General features: G+C 40.5%; 1 protein-coding gene across 20 annotated transcripts in view; it reads left to right on the top strand.

The window, feature by feature from the left end:
• Positions 1 to 20,479, top strand: part of MADD (MAP kinase activating death domain) — a 72,288-nt gene that overhangs the window by 6,494 nt on the left and 45,315 nt on the right. For 8 of the 20 annotated variants that reach the window (XM_069017247.1, XM_069017258.1, XM_069017254.1 and 5 more), the window contains exons 2-12: positions 7,486 to 7,677; positions 10,231 to 10,845; positions 13,485 to 13,788; positions 14,146 to 14,277; positions 15,520 to 15,633; positions 16,309 to 16,389; positions 17,559 to 17,615; positions 18,377 to 18,555; positions 19,154 to 19,389; positions 19,756 to 19,912; positions 20,244 to 20,315. In XM_069017247.1, the coding sequence (XP_068873348.1) occupies positions 7,616 to 7,677; positions 10,231 to 10,845; positions 13,485 to 13,788; positions 14,146 to 14,277; positions 15,520 to 15,633; positions 16,309 to 16,389; positions 17,559 to 17,615; positions 18,377 to 18,555; positions 19,154 to 19,389; positions 19,756 to 19,912; positions 20,244 to 20,315 (2,009 nt within the window). In that variant the 5' untranslated portion in view covers positions 7,486 to 7,615. The remainder of the gene's footprint in view (positions 1 to 7,485; positions 7,678 to 10,230; positions 10,846 to 13,484; positions 13,789 to 14,145; positions 14,278 to 15,519; positions 15,634 to 16,308; positions 16,390 to 17,558; positions 17,616 to 18,376; positions 18,556 to 19,153; positions 19,390 to 19,755; positions 19,913 to 20,243; positions 20,316 to 20,479) is intronic. The other 12 variants (XM_069017266.1, XM_069017264.1, XM_069017263.1 and 9 more) reach the window with 2 other exon arrangements.

The raw sequence follows: 20,479 nt of genomic DNA, 5'->3' as shown, positions 1-20,479 counted from the left end.
GTGTAATGGAATAAAATGGATTACAGTATTTGCATACTGTTCTTCCTCACATGCTTATCTCTTGTTGCTCATTCAAGCCCTGGTCTTTATTTTTCTGCATGGCTTTCAGGTACCTCCTGGTGGGTGCAGCTCTGCCTCTGTGGGGCAGGTGCTGCTGGAACCACTCCTTTGCCTTTGCTGCTGCCTGCAAGTTCCTGCTAGGATTGCGAATTTGCATTAGCACACTCTGCACGTTCTTTTTGTGCATGCACTGTGTGTCTGTGGAAGCATCCTGTGGGTACCTGGATAGGCGGATTTTGTCAGCTGTGGTTGGTACTCGGTTTCCCATGGGCAAGAATGGCTTCTGAAATTCGTAGTACTCATGGATATGGGAAACCTCACGGACTAGAAGGCGTTTAGCATGTTGCAGATACTGTGCTGTCATCTGGCCTGGGGCCTGCAGGTGCCAGGAGGGCTCTGTTTCAGCGCTGACTCCAGGCAGTCCTTGTGTCTGGCTGAGGCTTGTTTGTAGTGTGGGCAGTGCTGGGAGCTTTGGTGGTGGAGCAGAGGGGGTGGAGCGCTGCAGCTGCTCTATAAATATACCCAACAGGCTAAAATCTAGGTACTAAAAGATTGGGTTGCTATGGTGATTGATCTGAATCAGATTACCTGTGGGTCTGTTTTCACAGCATGTGCATGTGTGGTGACTGCGTGATCTTGCATGTACAGCAGACTGCTTTAGCCAAGCATTTGGCTGAAGCAGGGAGGAGAGAGGAAGCAACACTGAAGGGCTGACATATGGCAAGGAGGGGAAAATCTGTCACTATAGCAACCGGGAACCTGAATCCATGATGCTGCAAAAAGGTTCCCATCTGTGTGGCATGATACTCCTGTTTGTGGACTAATTCTGGTCACCTTCAGTCCATTTGTCAGCACCCCTGCCCATGCTACTTCCATTTTGCTCTGGAAAAATAATGTAGAGGCTAAATATCTTGGCTGTGTCAGTACTGTTTTCAGAAGGCAAAGAGATGATATTATATAGTAGGAAAGGAAGAAATCTTTAAATTATTGTAATTATTGAGAAGGGCTTCAAAAGAAGTCTTCTTGTATTGCCAAAACCTGTTTTCACCGTTCATTCTTTAATTTTCTTTAATCTGGCTTGTTCTGTCCTTTCCTTCAAGATTTATCAATAAATGGAAAGTGGAAGTAGTTGGGGTGCATCTGCTGTTTTACCTGTAAGCAACTCTTACTGATGGAAGAGATGCATATGCTCCAGGGCTGATGCTTTTAGAATTTGCCTGCAGACCTGTTCTCTACCAGGTGATTTCTTATGCTTGGAACTATCCCTAGGCATTTTGCAGAACCTCACCTGTATTATAGACTAGCCATACTAGATAAATATGCCATTGTCTGTTTAGGCATGCATGCTTGCAAAAAATGCCTTTTTTTTTTCTTCAAAGTGCTTGTATCTTCTTAGGAGTCACAGTGTTGGCATGCAGTGCTGCCTTGCCAAGGTGCATGGTAACACACAAAGCAGCTGCACCAGTATAGCAAGTCCATCCAGGTCAGATTTTAGAAATTGTTCCATGTTCTGTCAAGTTCTGGAGAAAGGGAGGTGTTTCATCTCTGCTGTTGTCTGTGTTTCTTGTGTTAGAAGAAACACTGTAGTATCTGGATAATAGCAATAATGAGCTTCCTAGAATGTTACATATTTTAAAGTATAAAACTATTAGCAGTATTTTATATGGTTGTTAAGCAGAAGAAATGAAAAATGGCTCATGTGAAAAGAGGACTGCTTGTCTGCTTCTTTAAAAGCTTAGTACAAGCAAAAATAGTGTGTGCTATACCAGAGATAATGTCTGGGATCATTTGAAACACACTGGGAAGAAGAAGTAACCAAAAATTCAGTCGTAAAGATTCCATAAAGATTATTAAAATGTCTAAAGATAGGTCAGATCTACCATGAACAGTTCATATTGTGCTTCAAACCATGTTGTTTTCAGTTCAACAGTGAGTTAAGTGGAGTTCCTGCCCACACAGGTGAGGTTGGCTGGTCCTGAGATACTCACACCTAATTCTCATAGCTTAGCAGATAGATCAAGGTGTGTGATGTGAGAAAAAGAAACAAAAATCAACCCAAAAGTGGGCATTGAAATTCCTGACCCTATTTGTGTTTGTTTCAGCTTTCAGTTTAGTTCGATTGGTGAGTCTTGAGTTCACAGAAAACAATGCACTAAGGTCAGGCATAGTGGCTATTAGTTCTCAACTCAGTACAGACTGTCTTGGCTGAGAGTAAATAGAAATTCAAGATGTTCCAAGGAAACGAAAAATTTAGTTCCTTTCTGTCATGGCTGAAAATTTGGTCTTTCACAAGGTGAAATTTTGGTGAACCATAATTCATGTGGCTTCTGTCCTGTAATTTGTTCTGTCTCCTTCACAATTTCCTCTTTTTTCTCTTGCATATTAATGTCTCATGTATGCTCTTTATTCAGTCAATGTGCAAATTGAATTGTATGATGCTGATTTATATTCTAAAGGTATCCATGCACTGGTGAAGTATGCAGTATGATCCTTTTACTAGATAAAAGCTGGAGATAATGGAAGAAGAATCCTTTCTGAAACCATCTTAAAGTATGGAAGAGTTGCAAGGAAAGCAGGGCTTAGCACACTCCTGTTGGAAATTAATCTGTTGTCTTCACATCATTTTTGCAAGCAGTGGTGTAAATACCTGCTGAGCATCATGCTGTTCGGTGTAAGCCTGGCCTATCAAAGCTGGAAGCCTCTGTGTGAGGAAAACAATGGCAGGTGAGTGTGGTGGGTTGACCTTGGCTGGATGCCAGTTGTCCACTAAGCCACTCTATCACACCCCTCCTCAGCAGGACAGGGGGAAGAAAATGAGATGGAAAAAACCTTGTGGGTCAAGGTAAAAGCAGTTTAATAAAGCAAAGATTGCATCCATGGAAGCAAACAAGCCCTAGAAATTTTATTATCTACTTCCCAGAAGTGAGTGCTGTCCAGCCATTTCCTGGGAAGAAGAGCTTCATCAGGCTTAGTGGTTGCTCCAGAATATAAATGTTTTAAATAATGGATTCTCTGCCTTTCTCCTCCTCTCTCTTTTATCCTGAGCAGATGTCATATCCTTCTGGTCAGTTTGGGTCAGCTGTCCTGCCTATGTCCCCTCCCAAGACTTTGCATGCTCCCCAGCCGCTGCTGGGGGGAGGATGTTGGAGATGCAGCCTTGATGCTGTGGCAGCACTGCTCAGCAGTAGCTAAAACACTGGTGTGTTATCAACATCTTTCCAGTTACCAGTGCACAGCACATCGCTGGGAGAGCTGCTGTGGGGAAAATGACCTCCTCCTCAGCCAGACTCCATACAGTGACACAAGTGGTATTAACAGTTTGTTGTAGTCAAGTTATTCTTTGACTAAATTGCTTTTTTCATCTAGATTTGTGTCTTGAATGAGAAGGTGCTTAACGAAGATTGAGGACTCCAAGGGATAGATGAAATAGGGTTACTGCGCAACTCGTGTCTCTTGGGACTAATGCAGGGCATGGGTCTGACACGGATGACTCTAAACTGATAAAAAGTCTGCTGTGGTTCTTTCATGCTGCCATATCCGTCATGTGGTGTGGTGCTTTTCATGGAAGTGTGTGTGTTTATATAGACTTTTTATTTCTAGGAGGACTTTAAATTGCAGAATACCATGCAGATTGTCCTCTAAGTTTGTGCTACAACCTAAAATGTGGGTGTTTGGGGAATTCTGAAATGAAGAGTAATGCCAATAATAGAAGTGTTTGTTGTTTTGAACACTTTTTTCATGTCTTGAGTTACTGGTAAGCCGTGGTTTTGTGCTGGCTCTGGCCTTTTGTCTTTGTGTCTAGGCTATGGTGCCAACTTCTGCTAGTGAATATTGCTGACAGCTGCTGCAGTGTGTGGGTAGTGTTCTCACCAACCCATTCACCATCCATATAAGTGCATATTTCAATTTTGGTGTTGTCTGAGATGTGATCTCTTGGTACAGTATGTTTCTGTGGTGGGCCTTCACTTCTCTATTTTTCTCCTTTTCTGGAGCTGAAGTTACAGAGAGTCTCTTCTCAATTGCTGCTTGAAGATTCAGCCTTCAAAGGGCTGATTCTAATATGTTTGCAGAGAGAAAAGACACTGCAGAAGACTATTTGAGAGAAAGCAATCTGAAGTTAAAGCAGTTTGAAAGAGAGAAGAAATTTTGACATTGATATGTCAAAACCTGTACCATCTCAGAGTCAAGATAATCTCTTGGTTCAGGTCCAAACTCCAGCATGAAGGAGGAAAAATTGAAGCATCTGTTGATTGTTTGATCTATTTCTGTCCTAATGTACTTAGTGTCTAGAATCTAGGAGGTATTGGAAGGATGATAGCAAATCTCTCAGAAGGAAACTACTTTACCTCTGTATTGCCTGTAAAGGTGCTGTCTGTAGTTCTGTGATCATATTATGTTCAGTCAAGTCTTCCAGATTCCCTTAACTGCTTGCTGCTACCTTTTCTTTGTACCTGCACAAGCATTTGTGGGGCCACTTGGTGAACCAACAACAACAAAAAAAAACAACCTAGTAAAACCAAAAGCTACAAGGGAGGAGAAGGAAGGGTGTTAGGTTTAGTCCATATCAATTCCACAGTCTGTTTTCCCCTGTAGCTGCACAAACACTTCTTGCCAGCACAGAGGAGGGAATGACACTGGCCTGAAAGCAAACCTCTGGCAGATAGGGAGTGGGAGGCAGGACTGTGATGCCTGTTTGTGTTGCTTTATACAGATCATCAACTGTGGTGTCTGATTCCAAGCAGGAGTAGGAAGATGAGTTCCAACAAATACTGATGTAATACTCTTTAAAGTGCTGTGATCAGCCATTACTAGATCTCTGAAGAGGCAAAAGATTGAATAGGGGAAGGCAAAAACCTACACTTGATTCTAGTTCTTCTACCTCTTTCTCCAATCCAACAAAATTCATATTCCCCAAAAATGCCTTTGTCCTCTTATGTCTCACTGTAACTGTTGTGTTATTAAGTATAGTGAATCAGTAAAGGTGGCTCTGGAAGCCCTGACACAACATCTGCATCAGTCTGGTCTCCCTTGTACTTGTGTTGCAGTAGAAAGCAGAAATCACAGAAAGTGCTCAGATTTAAAAAAAAAACAAAACTGACAGAAACTTCAATTTGTGGTGTCACTGGGATGTAGCTTCAGCCATTCCAGCGACATTGTAAGCCCTGCATATGTTCCTTGTACTTGTCTGCTCAGATGTTCTTGAAATTTCATGGTTTCTGGGATCTTCATAATGCATACCTTGCTAGCTCCTTTGCAGAGCTGTGGGAAATATGTGTAAGGATTTGCAATCATAAGACAAACACAGTGTGCTTTCTCCACCTTCACTGAGGGGTAGGGTAGCCTTTGTTTTTGAGGAAGAATATGTTTGGTTACCACTCAATAGCAGAATTTCCTTGAAGTCATAATTCTAGGTTACATTGTGATAACTTATTACTGTGCCCGTGTCTGTGACTGAACAGTTTGTTCCTTAAAGAGTTCTATGTAAAGCTATTTGGAAAGAAAACAGATAACGTAGTTCTTCAAACTGGAGACAAAAAGGACCACTTGATATCCCAACTTCGTCTTGTTCCTCTTGAGTTTTTCTGTGCCAAGATATTTGCAGAGTATCAAGGATCAAGAGCTTTTCCAGGATAGATTCTACAATGTTTTCAGTAATGTCGTTAAAATGAAGAAACAGAAACTTCTCTTCCTGTGTCTGTATTTTCTCTGTTGTTCAGAGAAGATAATTTACAATAGTATTACTGCTCAGAGAAGATAATTCATAGTGCTGTCACTTAGGAATCTACAGCAACTGTAGTTGAGGATCTACTAAAAACATGCCACAAAGTCTCACAAAATGTGGGATTTTTTATGTGTGAGGGTTAATGTTTCTTTCAGTTTATTATTCCTTAATTAATACTTACTGACTAGTATGAATTTCCTTTTTTATAAATTGCATACATGCTTTTTTGTGTGTTTGTGTTCTTGCTGCTGTTTGAAGGGCTAATGAATAAAATTTCCCTGCTCTATTCTTGCAATGTGAAGGACTGGGCAAAAACCAGATATATTGCTGGACTTTGAATGTGACTCTGAGATGCTGACAATTACAATGCTTGTGAAGTAATGAGAGAAACATCAAGAAAACTACCTGATTTTGCTGAGATTTTTTGGTTGTTAGTAAAGATGTTATACTTTTATACAAATCAAATCTAAACATTTATGCTGCAGAAAGATTTTACAGTAATAATGATTCTGTGATGGCCTTAGGTTGTAAACATGAGCTGAAATGGAAACCTTATTCTGAATATGCTCCAAAAAGCAATCAATTCAAATTTTTAAATATAAAATACCTCTATTAAAACTTTCATTGGAATGCTCAGTAAACTTCTAGAATACTCTGAGCATCTCTGATTTTTAGAGTTTCTGAGACCTTTCCATTTCAGGAAGTTTCTGTTTTCAGGTTGGTTTCAAATGTACGTAGGGAACACTGTAATGTGGAACTGTATTACGTTTTAAAACTTTATTTTTCTCCCTGTTGTTCATGAATTCTATAAAGTATGAATGGTGGGATTGGAAAGAATTTTTTTATAGTGCTTACTGAATTCTGGATATCTATTAAGCATAATTATTTGCAAGTAGTAATGCTGCAGTAAAATCTCAGTTTTACCAAGAGGGTCTTTCTGTCATAAAATATTCAGAGAAATTAGCTGTAGGAGGCATGGGTATCAAGAGTAAGGGGTGAAGTTAAACAAGATAAATGGAACTGAATGAAGTAAGTGGAAAAACCAGTATGATTTACAAGATGCACTTTTGCTATTGCAAATTGCAGTTCTGTAGAACTGCAGTTCTGTATCTTCACAGAAAAAGTGTGAGAGATCGCAGTCTTTGGGGATTGTGAGATCAGTCCTGCTGACAGCCATTTGCAGGTTTGGGATGGTGGGATGCATCTTACCAAATTTGACTTCTTGTGTTACCCCTTCTTTAGTTACTCTGTTTATCCCACAGCTAAAGTTCAGGTTGTGGGTTTTTTTTCTTCAGTCTTGCCAGTTGAAGCTCCTTTCCCAAGCACTGTCGGGATCTTATGCCTAAGCAACACAGAAACCATTTAATGAGTAGCTCTTTGCCAGTGATATGCTGCTTTGTTTGTCTGTGTTCTCCCTTAGAATAGAATCGTAGAATTGTTTAGGTTGGAAAAGACCTCCAAGATTGTTGACTCCAGCCATTCATTCTTGAGATACTCTTGTTCTTTTTTGTGTATTTTTCATCTCTCTGCTTTTATGGGCATATGACTATGTTTTTATACTCCTAAAGATAGAGATCTGTGGATGGCCATGACTGCACAGAACACTGAGGCTTTTGGGGAATATAATTAAGGTTGTTAAGTTGCTTGTATGTATTTGATATTCCTGGTTGTGCTTTTGACACTCTTGCTTTTCTTAATTATAGATTGGACTTGCTAGACAGTTCCAAGCAGATTCTGTTCCCCAAGGCATCGATCACAGCCGACGGGATAACTGACCACTGGATCAATGAACAGAAATTCTGTGAGATGACATAGGGAGGGGCATCAAGGACAATGGTGCAGAAAAAGAAAATCTGCTCTCGGCTACTTGACTATCTTGTGATCATTGGAGCCAGGTAATATGAACCAGTCTCAGCAGAGCTTTTGCTTGGGCAATAGAGTGGGAATAAATAGCCTTGGATCCATTGATGAAGCTTTGCCTGATGCTCAGGAAGTGCTGTCTGAAATGTGTGCAGAATGCTACCCTAAGGGGAGCACCTGCTTGAGCCAGGACACTTCTTGAAAGACACTAGTGCAGCAAAAGTTTTTTAACTTGTGGTCTTTAGACTTCTTTTCAAGGGTCTGCAAAGGGCGACTGAGTAAAGCTCATCTGTTTTATCACACTCTGTTAGTCTGTGTGTCTGAACTTCTTTGCTTCTACTGGCATCAGGACAGAGGGATTCACAAATTGAAAACACTGAAAGCTAAATGCAAGTAAAATACTAGTTTTCCACTACTTTTATTACTAGTAATACACTAGTAGTAAAAGAATACTACTTTTCTAGCTTTTGAAATGTGGTCTGTAAAATCAGTTTAAAAAAAAAAAATCTGTAACTTGTTTTACTTGCCTGTTTCTCCCTCTAATACTTATTTATCCTCATAGGAATGACATGAATGCTTTCTGGTTTTAAAGTCTTATTAATAGATAAAATGTTATGCATGTTTACTTAAAGCACATATGAAGTGTGGGGTTGATGTGTGTTCTGTTTGTCAAATATATAGGCTGGCTCAGTAAATATATTACTGGCTCAGTAAATGTTAGTTTTTCCTTATTCAAAGTTTATGCAGCAGTTTTCTGCAAATCTGTGTAATGGGTGTATCCCCAAATCTATTTTGCTTTCATTTCTAAATATCAGTGGTTCATGTGCATCAGCCTGTTGCTGTACCTCTCGCTTTCTTTTCAGAATACTTTGAATGCAATATTTAAATAGGCTGAGGGGAGGAAATTGCATAATTCTGCCTAATAGTTATTTTATTATTGCATTTTATGGATGGAGTACTGTAATAGTTTAATACTTCTTATTGTCTGTAGAAAAACAACCCAAATTTTCTATATGTGTGTCACCGACTAGGAAGAGGAGGGAGAAATGTTAACTGCCTCCTCCAGTGAAGCTTATAATGTCTGATGTTCTCACTTAGAAATTTGCTACTATCACTTCTGGACTCCTACAGTTCTCTTGCTTTTTTGCCAGTGCTGGTTAGACTGCTACTGCTCAGAGGTGTGCTGTCTCATTTGGCACTTCAGCAAATGCCTACGATGAGAGATGGAGCTGGCTGAAGTAGCTTCTACTACAAAGTCCTTATGAGCTCCATGTGGCCTTTACTGTTACATCTTGTTATCCACTGTGCACAAACAGCGATGCTGTTTGGAACTATTCCCCTTCATTAGGTTCAAATTTTCTCAATGTCTGAGAAATCTCTGTCCTTGTAGCTAATATTACTAAAGGCATGAAGTGGTGATATATGCACTGTAACTTTGTTGATGTCATTTTTTTGACCATTTGCTGCCAAATAGACTGTCTAAATAGTACCAGCATTATTTGACCTTTCTTTTTCAGCAGATGATGCATTAGTTGTGTCCATTAACATATAAAAGCATTTTAGTGTTTTCTTTTTTTTGTCATACAGTATTTTAGTATCTAACTGTACAGGCAGTATAAATCTTGTTATCAGTTTCATTATGAAAGCATTTTTACTTGTTTTAAATAAAATATTAGTTTGGAAGAATTAGTCAGCAGAGCTATTTACACCAGTGATTTTCTTTTGTAAATTATGAACATTCTATTACTACTTGTTCAGGTTTTTTCACATCTCTTATATGAGAAAAGCAAGTGTCATTTGTATTTTGAAGTAGGCAAAAGGTAAGTATCTTGAAAGAATCTGTTCTTCTAGTGGAAAATTAGGAAACAACAGTATTGCCTTTCTGTCTTCATGTTTCAGTAGTGATTTGTGGTACAAAGATTAATGAGTCACAGTGGTAAATAGTTCTGCATGTTACCACACAGTTTTTATATAAATTACACTTTAAATCTCAAACACATATAAAGCTGTGGTTGCTAGAACTTATTAATGAAAATGTTTTTAGGATGAGGTCCATATCACTCCACTATTCATCTGAGTTCTTCCTTGAAAATTCTTGCTTTCCCAGTTACAAATTGATACTTGATTTTGTCATTTAATTTTTCATCTTGTTCATAAATAGTTGAAATACAGAAGCTTTTCCTCTGACTGTTTATTTGGAGAGGGGCAATGTATTTCCTCCCAAAGTGTTGCCCAGAGACCTGTGCAGTTAAATTAATTTTGAAAGTCAAAGCCAGAGCAACATGGCAGTACAGTGTTCTCCTGGGAACAACATACTCCTCCAAGTCCTTTTCTTGATCAGATTTGAACAGGCTCCTTGCTAATGATGGTATAACTTAGACTTCTTTATTTAACCTTTCTGCCTTGTGCTAGTGAGTGAACTTTGTGGCTAGTGACTGAGAAGCTGCACTTTCCCTGGGTAGTAGGGAAGAGAGAAAACAAAGACGAAGCTGAGTCCACAGGCTCCTGACACATTAGTAGGAAGTTTGCAAAAATTTTTATTGGTAGTAGTCAACTATGTATGGGTTTTTTGTTTGCTTCTTTTGTAGGCACCCAAGCAGCGATAGTGTTGCTCAGACTCCTGAACTGCTGCGACGTTACCCTCTGGAAGACCATGCAGACTTTCCTCTCCCGCCCGACGTTGTGTTCTTCTGCCAGCCAGAAGGATGCCTGAGCGTGCGGCAAAAGCGCATGAGCTTCCGTGATGACACTTCCTTTGTCTTCACCCTCACAGACAAGGATACCGGGGTCACTCGCTATGGAATCTGTGTCAACTTCTACCGCTCCTTCCAGAAGCGAGTGCCCAAGGAGAAAGGAGAAGGCACAGGGGGACATCGAGCTCGGGAGGGACAGAAGGTCCCTAAATCTGGGGATGCATCAGCACCCCAAGAGGAAGTGGGCACTGAGAGTTCGGAGAGTGGCTCTTCACTGCAGGCTCCCAGTGCAGAGTCTACCCCTGACGTGAATCGATCCCCGCGCAGTAAGCGCCTGGCCAAAGGCAGCCATCGCTCTCGCAACAGCACTCTGACTTCGCTGTGCATCCTTAGTCATTATCCTTTCTTTTCCACCTTCCGTGAGTGTCTGTACACCCTCAAGAGACTTGTGGACTGCTGTAGTGAGAGACTGTTGGGCAAGAAGTTGGGGATTCCTCGTGGGGTGCAGAGGTACGTTGAGAGGGAAGAACTTTTTCCTCCTACTATTCGTGTTCAGTGCTGCAGTTTATCTGCATGGCAAATTGTGGCTACAGATGTGCTTGCAGAAGCAGCCAAACACCAAGGGTTGTCCTTTGCACTTTTTCAATCCAGGTTCACAGTAGGAAAAGGAAATTTTTATAACAATTTCTTTAAAAGTTTCTCTGATTCTGTAATCTGGTATGGTTTTCATTTTTGATGCACCTAAAGAGGCTCTACCCTTTTGACAACTGAGGCTGAGTGTTGATGCTGTTACTGTGGCATTTAAGCTCTGTGGAAGTGTATGTCAGGACTGATTCTCTGAGAAACTAGAAGCAGCCAAGAAATAACAGAGAGAATTTCCACTTGGGGCAGGAGGGAAATAATGAAAATGTGCTTAACAAGCTTATGAAACAATCTGAACTTCAGCGTGGGAGAGAAAAGACTAGAGAAGCAGGATCAGCTGAAATAGGTCAAAGTACAATATTTGAAGGAGAGAGGGAGGAGAGGTAGAAAACAAAGTAGTTGTCTAGGAAACATATGGGAATGGTTGTTTGTAACAGAAGAATTTACAGGAACTTGGTGTATATTTAAGGTAATGTAGTAATCTTAACGCATCTGCTGTTAAAAGAAGTTGCGCTGTAGGGTATGGAAGGAGCAATGTTTTTATGTATCTCAGGCAAGGATGTGTATCTGTGCTACTGTGCCTTACACCTACATTCCAGGATGGTATTTTCCTTTCCAATATGCTAAGTGATTAGAAGTAGTCTGAAATGAGCTTCTGGAGAAGCAGGGGATTTTCTCAACGGTTTGAGGGACAGGACTGTGAGATGGTACATAATGTGAGTTAAGTAGCTTGGTACACTCCAAATGAAACTTGTCAAAAGGAAAAAATGACAGGATTATTATAATTTTTATCTTTATAAGCTCCTTATATTTTGCATGAAATGGGAAATGTGTCCTATTCATAGAACAGTGGCCTACTTCTTGGGTTACTGCCCTGGAATAGTTCTAGGAGAGTGTTCTGGGCTAGTATGACTGATCCTGCATTAGCAGATTTATCACTTGAATCCACTGATGGAGAATAAATTATTTTGTCAGAGCAAAACTTTTGCCCCCAATGGAAGTATGTATTAAAGAAGCTTATTTTGTTGCTTGATTTAGTCTGATAATTACTGAGGAAAAAACACCCCACTGAATTTCAAGATTTTCCTCAGTTTGGTGAGCTGATAAGATTTTTTGAAAGGGGTGGTAGAGTATTCCAGTGTTTGAATGACATGTGGTATTTGAAAAATTTGCTCTTATTGGACATAATTCTTAAAGAGAGTAATTGAATGATGGATGAGGATGGCAAGAGAAGAAATTCTGAGCATACGTCTCTGGGAAAAGTAAAGCAGCAGGTTTGAATTACCAATGTGGTTTTCTAGTGGTGACCTGGAAAAGTAGAATAGTTTTGAAGTGGTGGCAGAATAAAGGTGAAACCGAATCCTTACAGCTGGCAAAAGGTGGAACACACCTCTTAACAGCCTAATGTCTTGTGCATGACAAGTAGCTGAAGGAAGAGTGGAGGATGAGAGGCATCACAGTTCCTGAGAGCTGTATCATGTACTCAGTGTAATCTCAAACTGCCCTTATTTTGAGCCATCCAAATTTCTCTAATTTTTCTGTCTTTGTGAAGCCTCCAGTGTCATAATCTTTTTTCCGTTTTGTTATTTTTTTTAAAAGTTGTGAACTGTAAGATGGAACCTCTAATTTGAACCCGCAGCTTTCTAAGGGATCTATTACAGTAACTCAAGATACTTATCAGGCTGAAATTGTTTGGAGAATGAATACAGAAGGTTTGCAGCCTTCACTGTGATACAGGATGAAGGGCTGAAGTGGACAAGAATCTGTGCTACCCTTGTCAGACCCAGTTTTGAGTTTTGAAGCTCTGAAGGCCTGAGCAATGCTGTACATGCTTTTTTGGCCATCCTGTCTGTGAGCTACAGGTTTGCAAATTGCTTACTTAGGGTGTGGAAAACTTGCTCCTTATGTTGCTAAGGTACCTAAATGTTTTCTACACAGCTTTCAGAGATTTAGCTGAAATAGATCCATTTTTCCCATGGGTTATTCAGCTCATATGAATGATACAGTGCAATTTAGGACAGAACGATGAAGGGTGTTTTATCATGCCAAAAGATCTGGGAGATCTTGGATGTGGCATACTTTTATTATCTCAGGTTTAATTTCTATTCCTGCAAAAGTTTGTAGGCTGGTAGAAGCAGAGTCCTACAGTCAATTTGCTACAATTCAGGATGAGACAGGAGAGTATCCTATGTGCCTGCTGAATTTCAAGCATGAAGGCGATGAGAATTCTTCTGAGACCTGGACCTGACTGAATCCTTTAAATGTGTGAATGAAGTCACAAGTGACATACTTGTGTTAATTCCTACCACAGAAAGATTTATTCTTCCTCACATTGTGGGTTGTGTCAGTAAGCTTAAATGCCTGTTTTCCATTCCTTTGTGTGATCAAATGTTTGCTAGTTGGCTCTTTTAACCCTTGGTGGATCTACCCTTTCTCTGGAAGAGCCTTGAGGAATGGTGGTCGGTTGAAGTTCTCGGAGTGTTAACCTTGGCGTTCTCCCTGTCCAGGGATACGATGTGGCGGATTTTCACAGGCTCCCTCCTGGTGGAAGAAAAGTCCAGTGCGTTGCTTCACGACTTGCGGGAGATCGAGGCTTGGATATACCGGCTGCTCCGCTCACCCATGCCTGTTGCTGGGCAGAAGCGGGTGGATGTGGAAGTCTTGCCACATGAGTTGCAGCCAGCTTTGACCTTTGCTCTTCCTGATCCATCCCGCTTCACTTTGGTGGATTTTCCATTACATCTGCCTTTAGAGTTACTGGGAGTGGATGCCTGCCTGCAGGTGCTGACCTGCATCCTTCTGGAGCACAAGGTAAGGAGGGAAGAGTTGGTCTTTTATAAGTATGTAGGAAGTTCTGCCCTCTTCAAAAGTAGAGTAGGCTGGATGTGTAGAACAGCTGTCTCCCTGCACTGCCTGGAATGAATTTTGTCTGCAGAGGATGAGGGGAATAAATAGTTCCTTCTGAGGTTCCTGTTTTGAAAAGTTCTGTTCTCACTCAAAAAAACAACTGAAGCTGTTTTCAGACGAATTAATGGAGGGTTACCCAGTTCACAGCCACCGCATTTGAGTCTGCAGAGATCACAAAAGCTGTCATCTTTGTATACACCTGAGGCGAGTATTGGAAGTGAATGGTTGCTGTAGTGCTAATGGGAGTTTCTTTGGTTGCAGGTTGTATTGCAGTCCCGAGATTATAATGCACTTTCAATGTCTGTAATGGCCTTTGTGGCCATGATCTACCCATTAGAGTACATGTTCCCAGTGATCCCTCTGCTTCCCACCTGCATGGCCTCTGCAGAACAGGTATACATTTTTCCTTTATTGGTCTTTCACAAAAGATCTTAAACTCATATAGTTGTAGTCCTTATTTCATTCACCGTCTTCTCAGAGATTTTGTCAAAGTCTGCCTTGCAAAGAGCATTGCTTGAGTGTGACTATTTAAATCATAGGTAACACCACTTATTTAGGATATCTTCAGAGCATGCTCAGTGAATAGAATAATTCAAAGCAGTATTTCACAAGTAATGGACTGAACTACCATAGATCTACAGTATTGTGATGATATTTACCCCCCCAACTCTCCTCTAAACTGAGTATTAAAGTTTGTTGAGGAGGGTCTAGAGCAAGATTTAAGGACGCTTGAGGGCTCTTTGATTCAGAGTTCAGAAACCATTGCTTGCAATTTCTTCTCCTCAGAAATATGAAGTGTTGTGTTACCTCAACTGGGAGCTGGGTTTTGCCAATGGTCAGCTCTTTGCAGGAGCTCATTATTTTGCCTGGAAAGACAGAATTCAGGCTGTCTTACTACTTCAGTGCTATCCTGCAACTGATACTGCAGGTTTGGTCTTGTACCACCACTTGGAGGTGACCAACAGTTCTAGATTTAAAGAATAAATTAGCCTCCCAAGCTGCTGGTCTCAAGCTGCTACATGCCTAGTTGATTTAAACTTTTTTCCTCTGCTGATTCCCTTGTTAGAAGCAACCTGAATTTCCCCATAGGTTTTCCACAATCATTTCAAAAAGCGTGTCTGTCTTCTACTTCTTAGAGATGTTACTCTTTTGAAACCAAATTACCATTTACAAGTATAAGGGTAAAAGTCCTTGTATGTGCCTATTTACAATGGCACAGACTCAGGTTGAGCTGAGGATGTATTCATCCATGACTTCTGCTTTTCAGCTTAGGCTCTTATACTGAACATTTGTTTTTGGACCATGATAGACATGGGAAGCTGTTTCCAAAGAGCCGTGTAGCCATATAAATTATGTCCTGGGTGGAAGTGGGACATGGAACATGGGAGTGGAAATGTATTTTCTCCTAGATGAAAACTGATGCTTTTTGAGCAGGAGCTTTTATTATTCTTTTTTTTTCCCCTTTTTTTCTTTTTTTTATGCTTTCATTTTATGATATTAATTACTTACTTATCAATGCCTTTTGTGTTGTCTGCTCTGCTACAAACATACTGTAGTCAATAAATAAATATTTGGGAAGAACACGGTGATATAAAATGTAGATCTTGTCCTTAGTAAAGTCTGTCTTTCTCTCAGTTGCTTCTAGCCCCTACACCTTATATCATTGGTGTTCCAGCAAGTTTTTTCCTTTACAAATTGGATTTTAAAATGCCTGATGATGTATGGCTTATTGACCTGGATACCAATAGGGTAAGTGGCACCCATAAGAACTTGTGGCTTTGTTCCCAGGGAACTGTGTACTGTTGTCAGTGTACCCACTGAGAATTTTGTAATGCCTGGCTTCAGTCTGCCTTTACCCCTCCCATATTAAACTTCAGAATCCTATGTGTTTCAAGGTTCCCATGTCTTTAGCATTAGGGATCCGTTTTCAGTTAGATGATCTGGCTATATCATTAGAAGGTAAAACCTCAAGCAAATGATAGAACTTTCTTCTTGACTAATTGTCAGACTGTGTCTTATAGCCCTACCTAAGAAACCCAATCTGTTGAGAGCCTTCCTGCAGCCTTGGTTGTCATGATTCAAATGGGGCTATGTATCTCACTTTCTAGAGGGGTATGAGCAAGGCTAATTCAAGGAAATGTGGATAACATCATCTACTTGATGGAAAGTGTGGGTTGATTCAAACTTCTTGTTTTTGTGGTAAATGATAAAGTAACTCCACTGCTTATTATATTGTAGACAATAACAACCATAAAGAAGTGAAAAGTGGGTGTCTGTGTCTGAGGTTGTGTGGGGTTTTTTTATTCTTATTTTACTTTGTGTATTTTATTCCTTGGTGTCTGGAGTGCTGGAGATTCAGGGGATTCTGTTTTGGAAATGACTACAGCTGGAGAATTTTTTGTCTTTTGCTGTGCTTAATTCCAGGTGATTGTTCCTACAAATGCAGAATCTTTGCCAGCACTGCCAGAACCAGAGGCTTCAGAGCTGAAAAAGCATCTGAAACAGGTAATATGCACTTTGAGGAAAGGACTCAGATTCAGTAGAACTTAACACATGCAGTGTTGCCCAACTCTTCTGCTATAGTGGGTAAGAATGCAAGTCAGTGAATGTAAAGCTGAAATCCCCCTGTACACAACAGATGGTTTCTGATTTTTACTGTTGTTTGGGGCTAACTTGTTTCCAGCTGATGCAGAAAGTTCCAGATTCCTCCTTTATGTTTGCCATGTGGGCTTTAAACTCTAACTTGATCCATCAAGCTATGATCATCTTTGTTTCCCCTCCATTCACAGATCTGTGTGTGAGGTGTCAGTCTCTCCTGTCAGGTCCTGCTAAGCCATTAATCAGCTTGGGTCACCCTGGCTGATCGTGTCAAGCAGGTTTTATCTCTTTATTTCTGTTTTCCTTATGCACGCTGCATGCAGTATCTAAAGGTAAAGTGTGTTACTAATGTGATGAGGTTTGGTCTTTCTCTTTCCTCATAGACCAGGAGAGCAAAGTGTGTAACCTCTGTGATACCCCAGTACTTGCTGTCAGCACAGATGGAAGTGATGTGTTGCCTGGAGTTTTGTTAGATCAACTTCCCCCCCAGTGCTGCCTCACCCCCTTGCAATTTCAGGCATTATTTAGCAAAACTTTCTCACTAGTGCAAAGGCAAACTCAACTTCAGAAGAACAAATTGCAATTTTTTGGAAGACATGTTTAAAATTCTCAGAACGTTCACCCAAATTCAGGTTACATCCCCTGTGTATTCCTATTATCATTAAGGGTTTGCCATGAGCAAAGAAGGAGTGCTGCTGGTACAAAGTAGGCAAGACTAAATTGTGGCCAACATTACTAAGGTTAACACTTTCGTGTGCCTTTGTGTCTTAGAGTCAATAAATGAATTTCAGGATATCTGCTTTTAAACTGTAGTAGAAAGTTCTTAGCTGCATCATTAAGGACAACAGGCTTGCCTGTTTCCAAGATGGCCAGATATGAATGTTTGGGGGTGGGGCAGTTACACCTCTTTCCTAAGATGTGTCTATTTTGTGGTCCCTTTTGTTTTCCTCTCATTTGTGATATTTGGTAGTAATAGATTTTTTTTTCCTTCCATCTGTTTCTCTGTGGTCATGTGTTCGTCTTGGCTCTGATGGGCTGCTGTGGTGTTATCATATGATCTTCCATCTTGCCTCCAGTGTCTGGTTAGCATGACTGCAATCACTCAGAAACAGCTGCTCACTCCTGACAACAAGGTTCTTTATTTTATTCTTTTTCCCTCAATTTTCCATTTTACCCTTTTCCTTTGGAGCTTTTTTTTTTGTTTGTTTCTTTGTTTTGGTTTTATATATTTTTTTATTTTGTAAGTGAAAAGATGAAGCCTCAGTGGGTAAATGGGAAAAATAAGGAAGATTTAGGATAGGTCTGGCTGTCCAGGACTAATTTACCACTTGTGCTGCTCCAGTACATATCCTTGAAGACTTTATGAGGGTTGAAGAGGTATCTTTATGGACAGATGAAGACTTCATTCAGATGGAAAGTGGAGGTTTTTCAGGGATACAAGCGGATGTTTGTGAAAAGGTGTCTCCACATTGTCCTGGGATATCAAATTACTGGTTGAATAGCCACCTTTAAAGGCAAGTTTCAGGCCGCTGTTCCCAAGATGTATTCAAATTCCATATGGAAATAACTCTGCAACAAGTAGAGTTACGCAGTGCCACCCTACTAGTGGTCCAGTTCCGATTTTCTGTTTTCATGTCATGAATGATCTAGCAAAGTGGAGTCCTGTGCTACTCCTTGACTGGCTCCAGGACTGTTTCCGCATTGAGGAGATGATTTTTGACAATCAACATAAAGGAGGGCCTGGAGATATTTGTTGACTCAGTGTGGAGGTGGTTTAAGATCAATTAATGGAGCATGCATAATGGTTGCAATTGCCTAGAGGGCAGGGTAGCTCTGATCTTCTGTTCCTTAAATAACTGTTCTTGCTGAATGTGTGCATAATGTCCTTCAATAGGCCCTGGCCAGCATGAGCCTCAATACTCAGCCCATTCTTAATCTAGAGAAGTTTCATGAGGGGCAGGAGGTGCCTCTGCTGCTGGGAAGACCACAGAATGATTTGCAGTCTACTCCCTCCACAGAATTCAACCCTTTGATCTATGGAAATGATGTGGACTCTGTTGATGTGGCTACCAGGTGAGGCTTAACAGGAAGGTAGCATTGAGTCTTCATAAAAGTTCGCACTTGAGGGCAGCACAAACACTTCTGTGGGTGAAACAGCATCTTTCAGGTACTACTGTAGATTCTACTTGACATCATGTGGGGAAAAAGAGCAGTAATTACAGTGTTTATCTCATATCTATTACCTCCATGAATGTGACTGTGTATCTTGAGGGGGTGTTTTTCTTCTTGCATTTCCCTGTAGATCATCCACTTTACCTGGATTTGTCAGTCTGATACTGTATCCTCAGCTTAAATCACAAGCCTTGAACTACAGAGAAAAAAGCTGAGGACATAGTTGTTTCCTCAGCTGGTAGATACAAGAGTGATATCCTTCACTGAGTGGGTGTTGGTGTTAAGATGGTGAATTAGAACAAAGTGCTTTCTCAGGTCTTGGTTTGTTTGGATTTTTTTTTTTTAATTTTTTTCAAGACAGGTGTTTTCTAAGAAGAGTTAGGTTACCATTCTTCAAAGGTTTAAAATATTGTCTATGGCATACCTTTTACAGGCTTTCTTCTTTTTTGTTATTGCTCTGTGTTTTTATCTAATATATTGTTCTCTTGTTTCTTTTTAGGGTTGCTATGGTGAGATTCTTCAACTCACCAAATGTTTTGCAAGGTTTTCAAATGCATACTCGAACTCTTCGTCTCTTCCCACGACCCGTGGTGGCCTTCCAGGCAAATTCTTTTCTTGCCTCTAGGCCGAAACAAACACCTTTTGCAGATAAGCTTTCCAGAACACAAGCAGTAGAATACTTTGGAGAATGGTCACTCAACCCTACTAACTATGCTTTCCAAAGAATTCATAACAGTAAGTGTTGGTCTTGCCTTTCCTGCACTTGGATGTAATGCAGGTACTTAAAAGCCAGACATTCTAGAGAAGGATTTAATCTTATACCATATTATTCCTGCTGGAGAGGAAAGTATTCCAGTTCAAGGCACATTTTTCTCTTTTTATGTACAGCCTCATGTGTTTCTCCCAAGTTAGGCCTGCTATTGGCCAGTTACTCCTCCAGTTAATTTTGCCTCTTACCTTGTTTGATTATGGAGAAGTCGTGTAGGCTTCTTAAAGACTGTCCCTTTGTACAAGACTGGGTAGAGGGTAGGGTCACTGTCAATGAAGCCTTTGACACCAGTAAATGAGTTTGACTAATGCTCTCCTTGGTTTTTTGTGCAGACATGTTTGACCCAGCCCTAATTGGTGACAAACCTAAGTGGTATGCTCACCAGCTGCAGCCTATCCACTATCGAGTCTATGACAGCAATTCCCAGCTGGCTGAAGCCCTGAATGTCCCAGCAGAGAAAGAAACAGATTCTGATCCCACTGATGACAGGTTAGTGGGGAACATGGCTATAGTCACATGAGTGTTATTTCAGATTGCTGGACCTCTCCTACTCTTGTTTGTAGCCTTTTCCTTTAGCCTGCCAGGTTGCTGTTTCATTTCTTGTCTGGGCAGAATACTGTCACTGAAGCAAATTTTCTCACTGCTCTGTTACCACAACAAACCTCTTAACCCTTTGCTAGTGTATTCATTTAATGTGATTCTCCATACGTATTTTCCTGTTTTCTTTTGCTACCTGTATGCCACTTAGCATTTGTCATTTCCTCACACCCTAATTCTCTTTTCTTCCATGCTGTTCTTTCTCTGGTTATTTCTGTTGCAGTACTACAAATACTCCCACCCATCCTATCACTCTTTCAAATCTCTGTTCCCTATCCATAGTTATGCAAAGCTTGTGAGTACTGCCCACTGCCTGTGACCGCCTTGTGTGTTCAGTAAAATGAAAGTAGTTTTTGGCCATATTTCTTGGAGTTTTGTGTCTAGTTTTATTCCCTTTCATTCCTTGTGGGTTTGTGAGATCTTTCAGACTTGGACTTGCACATATTTTACATTCTACAC

Source organism: Aphelocoma coerulescens, chromosome 5 (assembly GCF_041296385.1).
Source record: "Aphelocoma coerulescens isolate FSJ_1873_10779 chromosome 5, UR_Acoe_1.0, whole genome shotgun sequence".
Lineage (NCBI taxonomy): Eukaryota > Metazoa > Chordata > Aves > Passeriformes > Corvidae > Aphelocoma > Aphelocoma coerulescens.
Note: the sequence above shows the minus strand (reverse complement) of the source record. Positions and strands in the feature narration are given on the sequence as shown.